The sequence below is a fragment of the Corapipo altera genome, unplaced genomic scaffold (assembly GCF_003945725.1).
Source record: "Corapipo altera isolate COAL_440 unplaced genomic scaffold, ASM394572v1 0, whole genome shotgun sequence".
NCBI classification, from domain to species: Eukaryota; Metazoa; Chordata; class Aves; order Passeriformes; family Pipridae; genus Corapipo; species Corapipo altera.
In genome coordinates, this window is record NW_020884872.1 from 54,178,569 (window position 1) to 54,191,761 (window position 13,193).

At 42.4% G+C, this 13,193-nt stretch overlaps 1 protein-coding gene across 1 annotated transcript; it reads right to left on the reverse strand.

The window, feature by feature from the left end:
• Positions 1–1,243: 1,243 nt before the first annotated feature.
• STOML3 (stomatin like 3) lies at positions 1,244–11,450 on the reverse strand. Its single transcript, XM_027647499.1, is given in 7 exon segments — positions 1,244–1,659; positions 1,886–2,037; positions 3,031–3,234; positions 4,910–4,980; positions 6,197–6,269; positions 7,088–7,191; positions 11,198–11,450. Coding segments are annotated over 7 exon segments (1,002 nt in total). The 5' UTR covers positions 11,250–11,450; the 3' UTR covers positions 1,244–1,313.
• Between the last annotated feature and the right edge of the window lie 1,743 nt (positions 11,451–13,193).

The window sequence follows — 13,193 nt, forward strand, 5'->3', positions numbered from 1 at the left end:
TTCTTAGGATAAGAAAAAAATCTGTAGAAAGTGTTTTGATAACACTGATAAGCAGATGACTTGCAAATACAGGTGTTATACTTAAGTTTGCCAGAAAGATGCCATTTGGCAGTTATATCTGAAGCAGAGAAGAGCTGATACAAAAAGCTGTGTTTGCTGAATAGGTCACCATCCTCAGATGCTCATACCACTGTCTATCTACCACATTGCCAGCAGCTACTGAGCACAAACATTTGCCACCCAGACTCCTTGTGTACACTGCACTAAAAATAAAAGGGCCTGTATCAATGATATGGCAATTAGCAGGTTCATGCTGATTTTGTTAATTTGGAGTCAAATTACTCCACTGACAGGAGGGGCAGCAGTGAGCTTTGTGTGGACGTTACATGGCAAAAGCACCTACCAGAACAGCTCCATCATGAGAGCTTTCAGACCCAGACAGCTCATTGCTGTGTGCTCACACTGTGAGGTACCCAGCTAATTTTGAAGGCTGCAAACTCAAATTTAATGTCAGCTGAACATGAATATCAGCAACGTCCTCTTCTCAGCTGCCAGGATTTGCATGGATGGAGGGTAGGAAGGCTCATGCATCACTGCTTCATGATATATGCAAAGGAGGATAAGAAACCTACTGAAGGTATAAAACAGACACTTAAATTAACAAAGGACCTTGAGGTTTGCTCCAACTTTCATATTTAGGAAATATGACTGTAATACCTGGTCATATATTCTCTTTCTTTTATTACAGAACTCAAATAAATGTAGTCATATGGCAAAATACAGCTGAGGTTAGTAAAGCAAGTACTAATTTCTACTAATACAAGATAAAGAATAGCCTGTTCCACCAACATACCAATTATATAGTAATTCTGCTAATATTTATGAAAAGATACCTCTAAGGTTAAGAGCTAAGTCCTTCTTTTCCACTTAACAGGACTTGAGTTAAATGCCAGTATCTGACAGGTCAGAGGTTCCTGCTAAGCAGACAAACACCAAATAATTGCTCCACTCAAGACTCTGTAAAATGATGAGGTGAAAGCATCATTAAAATGTTATAATAGTTCTAGCATGCATTTTACATATCTTCTTCTATTTACTTGAAGATAAGCTAAGCTGAAACTGCTTAGTGTCTATCTTTGCAAATGCAGACGCATAATGTGGGAGCTATATAGGATTATGAAACTAATTTTACTCTTATTTTTGGGACAGAGGACCCAAGCATGCTTCTACTTTAATTCTGGCAATCTGGAACCCCTGGCTTCCTGAGGAAACCTTTAAATATCTCTGGCTAAGGAGCTACCATAGAACAGTCTCTATCCCCCTCTACTTTTCTGCCCCAAACTCCCAAGCATATTCATAGGGAGAGGGAAGACAATGGTGGAATTATTCTCTGCTGCCAAGGTTGTTAACATTTGCAGGTAACGCAGCTGAAGACCTGCTGGACACTCAGACAGCACCATGAAGGCCTGCTTGAGAGCTCTAGAAGCATTCATTTCTCGTTCTGCTGCCACAGCCTGCAAAGGAAGAGAAATGGAAATGCCATGGTGACAGCGCTCTTAGTGGGGAAAATCCACCTTTATAATGAGAAAACAAACAAGCACTTGGATTCCTGGAACATGAGGACAAGAGGAAATGGCCTCAAGTGGCTCCAGGTTTAGACTGGATATCAGAAAAAAGTTAGGTTGTCAAGCACTGGAACAGGATACCAGGGAAATGGTGGAGTCACCAATCCGAGAGATATTTAATAGACATGGTGCTTAGGGACATGGTTTAGTGGTAGACTTGGCAGTTGAGTTAATGGTTGGAATCAATGATCTTAGAGGTCTTTTCCAACCCAAGCAATTCTATGGTTTTATGACAAGGAAACGGGTGCTTGGGGGTAGACATTGTTGTGGGTCTCACCTTAGCTCTTGTCTAGTGAGCAACCTCTGCTTCAGCTGCCATTGCCCTCTGCATGGCCACAGGAATCCTGACATCCTTGATCTCCACACGGGCCACTTTGACTCCCCACTGCTCCATGGCACTGTTGAGGAATGCCTTAGGGATAAACACACAACACACCACAAAGAGCGCAGTGAGAAAGACACATGATGTACCCTGCTACTTGGACAGAAGGACAGGCAGCATGCAAACCTGGACAGCAGAAAGACACACCCTCCAGAGACACGAGCACTGAGCACAGTGTGCGTATGGTGAGTACCACAGCCTTATGAAACACCTGCTGAGCAGCACCAGTGTCACCTGTGTGGCTTCTCTACTGCCTCCTAAATTACGATCCCCGTGCTTTAGTTGGGCACTTACCAAACTTCTCCCTTTTACGAAGAAATACTACAACAACTTCCTTAGCAGCACAACACTGTAAAAGCACTTTAAAGTATACTATGGATGAAAGACACAGCACAGCCCTGCAGCACTGACACAATCTTCTTTGCTCTGGCTCCTGGGCACTCCTGCAATTCACACCACCACCATGACCCTGACTCTGCCCAAGGCCACTCTTCTTGCTGGAGAGGGATAGAGTCTCTCTTTGATTTGACTGTGCCTCATCTCTGACTGAAAATAGTAAATCAGGTGTTGGATTTCTTCTCTGCTCCCTCCTTGGCTGCCAAATAAAGAAAGGAACCAGATGGCATTTTAAAGCACAAAACTCTTAGTTGTGATGACAGGAGATACAAGCCTTGCCTCAATCAAGAGTCTGCTCAAGATAGAGCTTCCCACGAGCAGCAAACATTTCTCCATGCTTGCAGCAGCCTCTCTGCAAGACTAAACTGATTTATTTAGGTCACTGAATAATTTCAAAATCTTAATTGCTTTTTGATAGGAGATAACTGTGTTACAAGAACCTTGGGAAATACCTTTAGAATAACTCTTTCTGACTCTAAGCAATGAGATGTGTAACTGAAAAAACAATAAAGGGAGATTTTATTATCATTATTCAAAAAAGAAAGAGATAGTATTTCTAATTTGCTACTCCCCAGAACACATCTCCCTTGTCAGTGCTTGTCAGTGAATTTTGAGAGCCAGATTTACCTGTATACTGCGTGCAATCTCCTCACGACCTGCCAGCAGCTGAGCCAAACTCTGTGTACCCAGAATGTTTCTCAGGGTTGTCTGTGCCAAAAGCAAGGTCGCTGAGTGGATATCCCTGATGTTAGCAACAGCGTTGACAGCACTGTAGATCCTGTAGTACACCACCCATCAGCTTGGGCAGTAACAGCATCTTTTCGTGAGAATCTGCATTCAAGAAATGTAAAGAACTAGAGAAGGATCCGATAACACATCCTTTGCCTAGGATGGGGAATTATTTTTTTTTTATCCCTTAGTGAGGCAAAGGCTCTGATAATTCAAAGAAACTAAGAATTTCTTTTGATTTTCTTGTCATTACCCTGAGGAATTACTTCAAGACAGCTCTCCAGCACCACCAATTTTTAAACTGGGGCAAAATGTTGTACATAGCCTCTAAACCACAGTTTCAACAGTAAGCGAATCTCATAACTTGAATTAATTTCTTCTGCACTAATATATGATGGCCATCCTCTTCCTTTCTTGTAGAAAGGACCATTAATGATTTTATACATTACATGCAATTTGGAAGATCTGTGCTACTTCCTCTAAACAATGTAAGAAACACCAGCAAATTGAAACAAAAATGAAAAGTGAAAAGAATTGTGAGAAGAAACAGAAAAAAATATTAAAGCATTCATAGAAGTGCTGTGTCATCTTTTGCCAGACAAGTTCCCTGTGCCTCAGCAGGCAGCTGGCCTCAGTGGAGCACTGATGATGCTCCACTATCTCTTCTCTCCTCAGCATCTTTTGCCTGCAAGCAAACGCTTCACAGAAGCCCTGCCAACCACTGCAGAAGCCTTGCCAGAACCTGCTAAGCCTTGTACAGCACAAGTACTGCAATGTATTCCTTCCAGCCTTATGTTTTTGGCAAGCAATTTTTCATTTCACCCCATGCAAACCTGCAACCTGCACTCTGAGAAAAGGCTCTTTGTGCTTATGGAAAGATAACAGTCCAAGAAACAGCTCCTGGGGAACACAGTGGGCAATCCTTGAGGCCAAAGGGGCCCTGGAGCTGTCTCTGCCCTCTGCTCTTTGTGTAACAAAGGGGACAGCGGTGCCAACTCCACAAGCAGAAGCACTGTTCTGCCATAGAGTTGGGGTCACACAGAGACAAAACCTAATCAAGACAGGATTTCTCAGCAACTAATTCTTCAATTAAGTTCTTCAGTCAATATTTCTCAATAAAATGCCTAAAGATACACCCCTTCATTCCTGTTTGGATCTGAGTTTTGTGAATGTTGTCTGTTAATTCCGGTTTATTTAAGTAGATTTGTTACCCATATGTAATTTGCCTTTTCAGAAACATGTAGAAAGCTCTTTTGAAGGGTGAGCTCCATGTCAGATCCAATTTCATTAGGACATTCATTTACAACTGGGAATTTTGTACTCGCTCCTCTATTGTTCTTTCTGTCTCTCGTGCACACTTGCATCCCACCTCCCTTGTCTTTTATCTCACAGTTCTGAATATCAGCTTGACTGCAATGGTGCATCCTCAAATTTTTATAAGCTAAATCATAGAATGGTGTGGGTTGAAAGTGACCTTTAAGATCATCTAGCTCCAAACCTGCTGCCCTAGGCAGGGACACCTTCCACGAGATCAGATTGCTCAGCACCCCATCCAACCTGGCCTTGAACAACTCCAAGGACGGTGCATCCACAACTTCTTTGAGCAAGAAGAAATTTTGTAAGCAGTTTGAAACTCAAGATACAGCAAAGAAGCTAAATTTTTCATGATACCTGAGAGCTGCAAGATTATAAAACACTTTTTTTTTTTTTTTTGATCATGCTGTGAATCAGCTGCATCTTTTGTTTCTGGCTTAGATGGCTGCTAGAGAATAGTTACCTCTTGTGGAGGAATCTTACAGGCAACTGTTCTAAGATCAACCTTGATACATGGAAGTATGAGGATCATACCTGAAAAATAAAAATAATTAGATGAAACACCTCTGAAAGTTAAGTCCAGAACCAGGTGTGCTGTGCAAAGCAAACAAATGGAAATACCCACACGGTGGGGAATGAGCCCATCTTATTACTACAGATGCCCTTTCTGCTACAGGAGGTGACAACAGTGAGGTTTTGCATTTTCAAATAACATAGGGAAATGCAGATATCTGCAAATAATGTGAACTCATTAGAGCTTAATGACCTAGGGCTCTGGTCCGGTAATGGGTGGATTGCAACTCTGGTCTTAAATTTACCATAAGACTTTCAGCAAAAATTCCTTCCATGCCTTTATTCTGTTTCCCCTTTTTAAATCATAAGCAATTTATGGTTCAGTACATCTGTATCCAGGAAAGATATCCCCCAGATCCATTTCTGCATGGCATCCACATGAGGAACATTGTCCCAAGGTGTGATGCATCCTGTGAAGGGGTCCCCATGCTCCTTCACTGGAGAGGGAGACTGGACACAACTGTTCTAATCTTACCATCTTGTTTTGGTGCCCAGAGCCACATAGAAGAGCTCTGCACCAGCCCCAGCTGCTCTTTCGACCTCATGACTATTATCCAAGAGGAAGGACAATACCTGAAAAGGACTTTTTCCTGTTATTTCAACTTCCAGTTTGCCCAGTTTCACTGCACAGAGATGGTAACTGCACCTACACAAACACCTCATGATGATGGGTTTGGTTTGAGTTTCTGAGTTGTAACCTGATCCTAAGTGACCATAACAAGCTTTACATAGATGCTGAATACCTTGGCCCTGACACATTTACCTTTTTCAGAGTAGAGACAGCTAAGAAGTTGGCAGCAACAAGCAGTGTTGGAAGTGAAGTTCAGGGAGAAAGGCCACAAAAGTCACTCAAAAAAGACCATGGCAGACATGAACACTGCATCTGAACCTCTCCACAGTCCCCTGCCAGTGTCTGCAACATGAGCTCAACCTTTTGTTGTCCAATCTCCTCAACAGCAAAGCCATACCTAGTATCAAAGTACTCAAACTTCTGCGCTTTATCTTCTCTTCAGAAAAGAAAATAGTCTGCAGGTAAAGGAACTGCAGTAGAGAGGACCTTCTCAGTCCCCTCTATGCTGTGAAGAGGGATTTCATGAACCTCTGCAATTCTCTATGTGATTAGAGTGCATCATAATAAAACAAATAAATGCGGTGGATTTTAACAGAATAAAACTGCATGCTCCCTTTGCTTTCTTAGACAGTATACGTCTCAGACGAAACACAACAGCTCGTTCATATTCTCTGATAACCTAGGAAAATATTTTAAGTTTAGAACTTTACTACTAATTCTACTCTCTGGTCTGATTTCTTTAATCTTTGGTATCCATATTAAATGTGAAAAAAGAAGAAATAATATAGGAGGCAACAAAGTTGCAAATCAGTAGGTGTTTTACATCTTCTACTTACCTCATGTTTTGCTGAAAAAACTCAGACCCTGGCCCTGCAAATATGTTACAAAACAGATCAAATATGAAAGAATTGCCACTGATTTAATGAGGCTATCCCACAGCTCTCTCAACATCAGCACTACACTCAGAGGAGCTGTAGGCAAACCACGTCTCACCTCAGGTAACCTAGCTAACTACTTCAGTTAGTGCATCACAACTACTGAAGGCCTGGAGTTCAGGGCAATCACTGGTAACTCACGCCTTAAAAATGCCTGAAATTATTATGCCCATGTCTTGAAGGGGCATCGTATGGGTTTAGGTTATGCAGTTTCTCAATGCAGGGCCACATATTCTCATCTTCTTGTGTTAATTCCTATTGCTGGCAGCATCAAATATGAGTTCCTTAGAAAAATTTGTAGATTTATTTTCCCAGTGTTGTAAGTCAGAGAAGTTTAACTGATGACAGAAGTTGAGACTGGAAGAAATTAAACAAGAAAATTGTGGTGATGCAGAAAGTTAGTGAAAGAACATGGATCTCAGGCCCAGAACACATCTTTGCTACAAGCCTTTATGATTTCCAAAAAGTGAATGTAAAGTGCCTTGTCTTAACTAAATCAATAAAAGAAATAACAGCAATGATAACAGAGTATTCTTATGTACCTCAAATCCCTCTAGCTCACCTTCATACATGCCCAGATGGAAATAGGAAAAGTAATAAGCACCAGGAGGAATGAAAGGGAAACCAGGATCCAGCCACAGACACCAATTCCTTCCCGCCTGTCAGCTACAAAAAAATATAAGGCAGAAGAGCAATGAATGAAAAATTTGAAGAGTTACCCCAGGGATGTAGATCTAGCCCAGTGAAATCATAAAGGACTGCAAAGTCCATAGAGACTCACTCCCTATTCTTCCCTCCCATCGCTCAAAGACATCAAAGACCTAACCAAACATCCAATCTTATGGCCCTTCTACCCAAGAGGTCAAAAAAGGTTCAGAAAATACATTTTGCAACAGAAACAAAAAGGAAAAATGTAAGATATTGCCAAAGCTGGGGGTTGTGAAGGAGAATTAAAAACCTTGGGTGGAGTATCCATGAGTATGAATCTGCCAGTGCACCATGGTTGGGGCAAAAGATTTAGTTCGTATGAAACAGGTAATAAGGAAAACAAGAGGTACTATTGCTGCCTTTACATGAGGGTTTTGAGGAATATTGATGGACCAGTTCATTCAGTGAACCATAAACTTCAAAATTACTGCTTGTCAAAATGCAGACTCATGCATTTTAAGCAGTTGTCTTGTTGAGTTGACCTTGTCTCATCCCAAAATTTCATTACAATGAAATAAAAAAACTATATAAAAATAAATTTCATTATTTTGATGCCTGAAAGGAAGGCAGTAGTGAGCAGCTGTTCAAATGCTAAAAGTTCAGGAAGCTCTTTGCAAGGAAAGTGTGACCAAGGAGCAGCTGGTCTTTGAAGAGAAGAGCGGCTGGAGTTGCTGACATCCTCAAAGAATAGGCTAGGAGGGAAACCGGACAGTCTTGTGATCAGGACAGAGTGCTGTAGGATCAACTGAATTTTGCTAAATGTAGAAATGCCTCAGGAGAGTCACAAGGAAAGCAGCTAGGGGCTGCCCAGCTGCCTGGTTTGGGCCAGAAGAGGATTTTTGCAGGCACGAGCATCAGCAGATGGGAAGCTGAACACCACAGCATATGTTTCCCAGTGCAAGAGGAAGAAGCAGGACAAAGGGACAAAGTCTCAGGTCTCTTCAGAGAAGCTCTGCCATGCTGATGGAAAGGTGCAAGGTGTTTTGGATAAGTTATTTGAAAGTTATAGGGTAGCACTGGAAATTTCTGACATCAAAGAAAATTCACATGCAGATAGAAACTGATAAATAGAAAACAATTCAATTTATACTGTCTGAAAAAAAACTTGTCACCACCATGGAAACAGCATGAGGCTCCCTCACCTGTAAGGCACAAGCTAACAGACCAGTAGAGCAGGACTGACATGTTTGTCAGAAAACTCCCAGCAACCCCAGAGGAGGAAATACAGTACAGCCCTCCTGAAGCTCCTGCCCCTCCTATCTGTGCATGGCTGGGCTCAGCCTGCTAGTAATGGTAGCCATGCACACCTGGGTGTTACATCAAGCCCTTTGCTGCTCACAGTTTTGCCCATCCTACTTTGAGGTCCCTGCTGCAGATTTAATCACTCACATTTAAACACGTGTCCAAGAGGGCCCAGTTTCAGGCCTCCATGAGAGCTGGGCATAAAATTGTTGTAGTGGGAGCTCAGCTTTCCTCCTCATCCTTTCAAAAAAACAGCATTTTTAAATCCCTAGTTGTTTCATGAGGTATCATCAGGCATTCTGCAATCAGTGGTACAAATGATTTCAGGAGCAGCCCTGAACAAATTACCATGCAAACCTTAAGGTCATGTGTATGAAGACAGAATTTTTAGGATTTAATGCGAAAATCTTTGTCACTGCTGTCTGTTTGCCACATAGTGTACTTCACGTTACGCTAGTGATGTGTCAGGCTACAACAGGTACACAAAGTACCAGCAGTACCAGTGTCTTTTAGTCAGTAGAAAGAGATCAATGAAACTCATGGAATGGGCATAATTCATAATTCTGAATCTGAAACCTGGAGAAATTAATCACAAAAGGATGTTTTGTTCACTTCAACAGAACTCAACATTTTTAGTCTCTCTCTTCATTTCACCTAAATGACTAGCTTACATAAAATGTCTGAAGACCTTTTTCTTCTGTGCCAAACTTGGTTATGAAGAATCTCCTTAAAATCAATTTTGGATCTGCTGTCATCCACCTGACCCTGTTGCGAAGATACCTGGTGGGAATGACATAATCCACAGACGGGGGAATAGCTGGGAACAAATGCCTGCACTCAGCCAATTGATGTTCAAGCAGCTGAGAAGCGGTAGGGGTCAAGATATCACCCCTCACCACTATGGGCAAAAAGCACGCACCCAAAACTTGAATAAAGTACAATCAAATCCATGAGAATTGTCCTATGCCAGCTAAAAATGTAGGTTCCAATTCAAAAAGCAGGATATGAATGTATGCCTTCTTCAGAGTGAATGAAGCTCCTAGCTCCCCAAAGAACACCAGATCTTCTCTGATTACCCCAAAGTTTCAAACCATTTAACTACAAGACAAATGAAAGATTCTAAGAAAACACAATAATGAAGAATCAGTCACAATCCAACATATCAGTGACCTGGGTTTGCCATGCCCCTATATGGATTACAATAGCCATAATCACCCAAAACCCTCGGATCTATAGTCCAGAGAAAACCAAGAGCTGAAATGCTCTTGGTACAAAATGTGCAAAATCATAGAATCATAGAATCAACTGGGTTGGAAAAGACCTCCAAGATCATCAAGTCCAATTCTTGATCCAACAACACTGCTGGCTCATGTTCAGCTTTCTGTCAATCCAAACTCCCAGATCCCTTTCTGCCTGGCTGCTCTCCAGCCACTCTGTCCCCAGCCTGTAGCACTGCAGGGGGTTGTTGGGGCCAAAGTGCAGGACCCAGCACTTGGCCTTGTTGAACCTCATCCCACTGGAATCAGCCCAACTCTCCAGCTTGTCCAGGTCCCTCTGAAGAGCCCTCCTGCCTTCCAGCAGATCAAGACTCCCCCCCAGCTTGGTGTCATCTGCAAATTTGTGAATGGTACACTCAATCCCCTCATCCAGATCATCAATAAAGATATTAAATACAACTAGCCCCAACACCGATCCCTGGAAGACACAGCTAGTGACAGGCCACCAACTGGATGCAGCACCGTTCACCAGCACTCTCTGGTCCCGGCCATCCAGCCAGTTCCTAACCCAGCACAGAGTGCCCCTGTCCAAGCCATGGGCTGCCAGCTTTTCCAGGAGTATGCTCTGGGAGATGGTGTCAAAGGCTTAGCTGAAGTCCAGACAGACCACATCCACAGCCCACCCTCATCCATCAGGTGGGTCACCTGATCATAAAAGGAGATCAGGCTGGTCAGACAGGACCTGCCCTTCCTAAACCTGTGCTGGCTGGGTCTGATCCCTTGTCCATCCTGTAGCTGTTGTGTGATTGCACTGTGAGAGCTCGTCATTCAGCAGTTATGGAAAAGCCCCAGGCCACTCATAAGATTCAGGGTACATCACAAACACACTTGATACACAAAATCACAATGTGGGTTACAAACTTGGAAGGCAAATGAAAAGCTCACTGTGGGCAAAAATCTCCCAAGTCTCCTACAACAAGACAAAGATGGAGTAGACTCAGCTTCTTTAATCGCCATGTACCTTCCTGCTTTCTACTAGCACCCAAATCAATCCTGCTCAGACTCATGCTTGTCCCACTGCACTGTCCACACCTATGGCCAGACACAATGGTGAAAACAGTACACATTGCCAGTAACAAGTTGGTTTGAAGAGAACACCAGGTAGCTATTCATCACACAAGTGCAACCACATTAAATGTTCTTTTGGGGCTGAAAAATTCTTCTGCCTTCCTTAAGTCATATTTTTCCCTCTCCACCCCATCCCTACAAGTATATCAATAGCTGAATCAGTCCTTTTTAGCCCTGGGATCATGCTGGCAGAAGATAAATGCTGGCACATGGTGACAGGGCAGCATGATGCAATTTGCTCACTCACTCACAAATGGCAGATTCTGAATTTTCATCTCCTGACTATGTGGGAGATCAAATGTGCTTTTTTTGTTTGGTTAGTTCTGGTCCTTTTTATTATTATTGAGAAAAAAACCCACACACAAAACAGGGCTTACCAATTAGACGTTCCATGTTGATTTTCTTGGGCATCTCCCTCTGGGTTTCCATCCTATCTGAGGGAAGCTCTGATCCCCTCACAGACAAGACAGCAGTGCACCTTGAAACTGCACAGTGCTCATGCAAATGCTGAAGAGGAAGAGTGAGAGAAGGAGAAGTTCCTTGTATGAGTCCCCTGGGAGTTAGTTACCCTGGTGAGCAGAGGATGTTTACAAACACAGTCTCTCAGATTCGGGTTGCCTCTGGTGTAACTCCCTGGTCTTCTGTCTGGGTGTGCTTTTGGCCTAGCTGGTTTTAGACCCGACAAAACACAAGCTGGAAATAATTTCCATGAATCTGTCACCACAGAGAAAAAAAATGCAAACAAGACATGACAGAAAGAGAAGATAAAGAGAAAACTAGTCCTGTGACTAGCAGCTGAGGTTTAGCCCAAGGAAAAGGAGGCTCAAGGGAGACCCTATTGCTCTCTCCAACTATTTGAAAGGAGGTTGTAGCAAAGCAAGGGTCAGTCTCTTCTCCCAGTAAACAAACAATAGCACAAGAGGAAATGAGGCATTTTCCTCATTATTTGGCTTTTGAACACTGAGCTGTAAGATCAAACCTCTTCAAGACAGATGCTTAATAGCAGGGTAGCAAGCAAGAACAGTTACAAGAAAAATGTGTTTTAATTACTTCAGAAGTAAAAACATAATATGCAAAACCAATCAAAAAATTTTCCACTTTATAGCAACTTTTTAATTGAAAATTTTATTGAAAATAACTTAATTCTGAGCCATTTGAATGCCACAATTTGCACAGCTGCTTATATCATCAGATAAATGAGTGAAACACTAAAACTTAACAGAAATAATTGCTCCCTGCTGTTTATTGATAATTCTCTGAGATGCCTGTAAATATAGTCCTTAAAAGGTGAATAAAGCAGATGGTGCTTTTCATTTGTGTTCAGGAATATCGCAGTATTAGTTTCTTCATTTTAACTTCAGCTGCACTTTTACTCCCCATTTAAAAAACTTTAAATCAAAGGCAAGGCAATCCTAATCCTTTCTTCTTGGGGCTATAGGGGAGCATGTGGATAACTCATGTCCCAAAGTGCTACAGAACACTCAGAGAATAAAATACAAGACCCCTGGAGCAAAGCAGTTTACAAGCTGCAAGTTCACTGGTGCTGAACAGCCTGTTGCAGTCCTGTGTCAGGGCACTACCACAAAGACAATCAGACTGAGTTCAAAGCTGCTTTAGCAGGACTTACTAACTTAGAAGCAACATCAGATGACTGTGGTTTTGGCTGGTGGCAGTTCAGCTATTTCTGCAGAGTGCTGATAAAGCTAAAGCCTTCAACTTCTGTTTAAAAGCAGAGTAAGGGCTCAGGTCAGGCATGATTAGGTGCTTACCTGTAAGCATGCCATTCTCCAGCATTTCTCTGCAAAACCTGCTACATTTACAAATGGCACCAGTCCTTTGCAATGTCCCTACAGTGCCCAGTTGCTCTCACTTACCTCATCATCCAATTGTAGAGACAAAATCATAAAGACCAAGCACCCACTTCAAAGTCTGTTAAAAAAAAGAAGGGTAGTTCTTACCCACGGCCATTTCTAAACAGTGCCAATCCCAAAGGTATATAAAAGAATCATCAGGCAATGCCCACATGAGATTTGAAAAAAAGTTGTAGGTTTCAGTTTGTCTTTCTCTGACCTTTTTAGACCCATACTACTTCCCTTCTCATCCATTGGCTGCAGCCATTCCCTAAAGATTTCTCAGCTTAGTCCTTCCCTGGCCCTGAATTCTGCCCATGGAATAGGCACTAGCCTATTTGCTTCAGGCTCATCATTCCTTTTCCCCAAATCAAAATTCAGAAGAGAGGGTAGGCATCAGCTTTCAATAGCTGAAGATCAGGAGACAACAGGAAGCCTCCCTTTGACTACATTTCACTAGAGCATGAGTAAATACGAGAGTTAATCAAACGGATTGCTCCCATCTCAATCCAGAAAGGAAGGC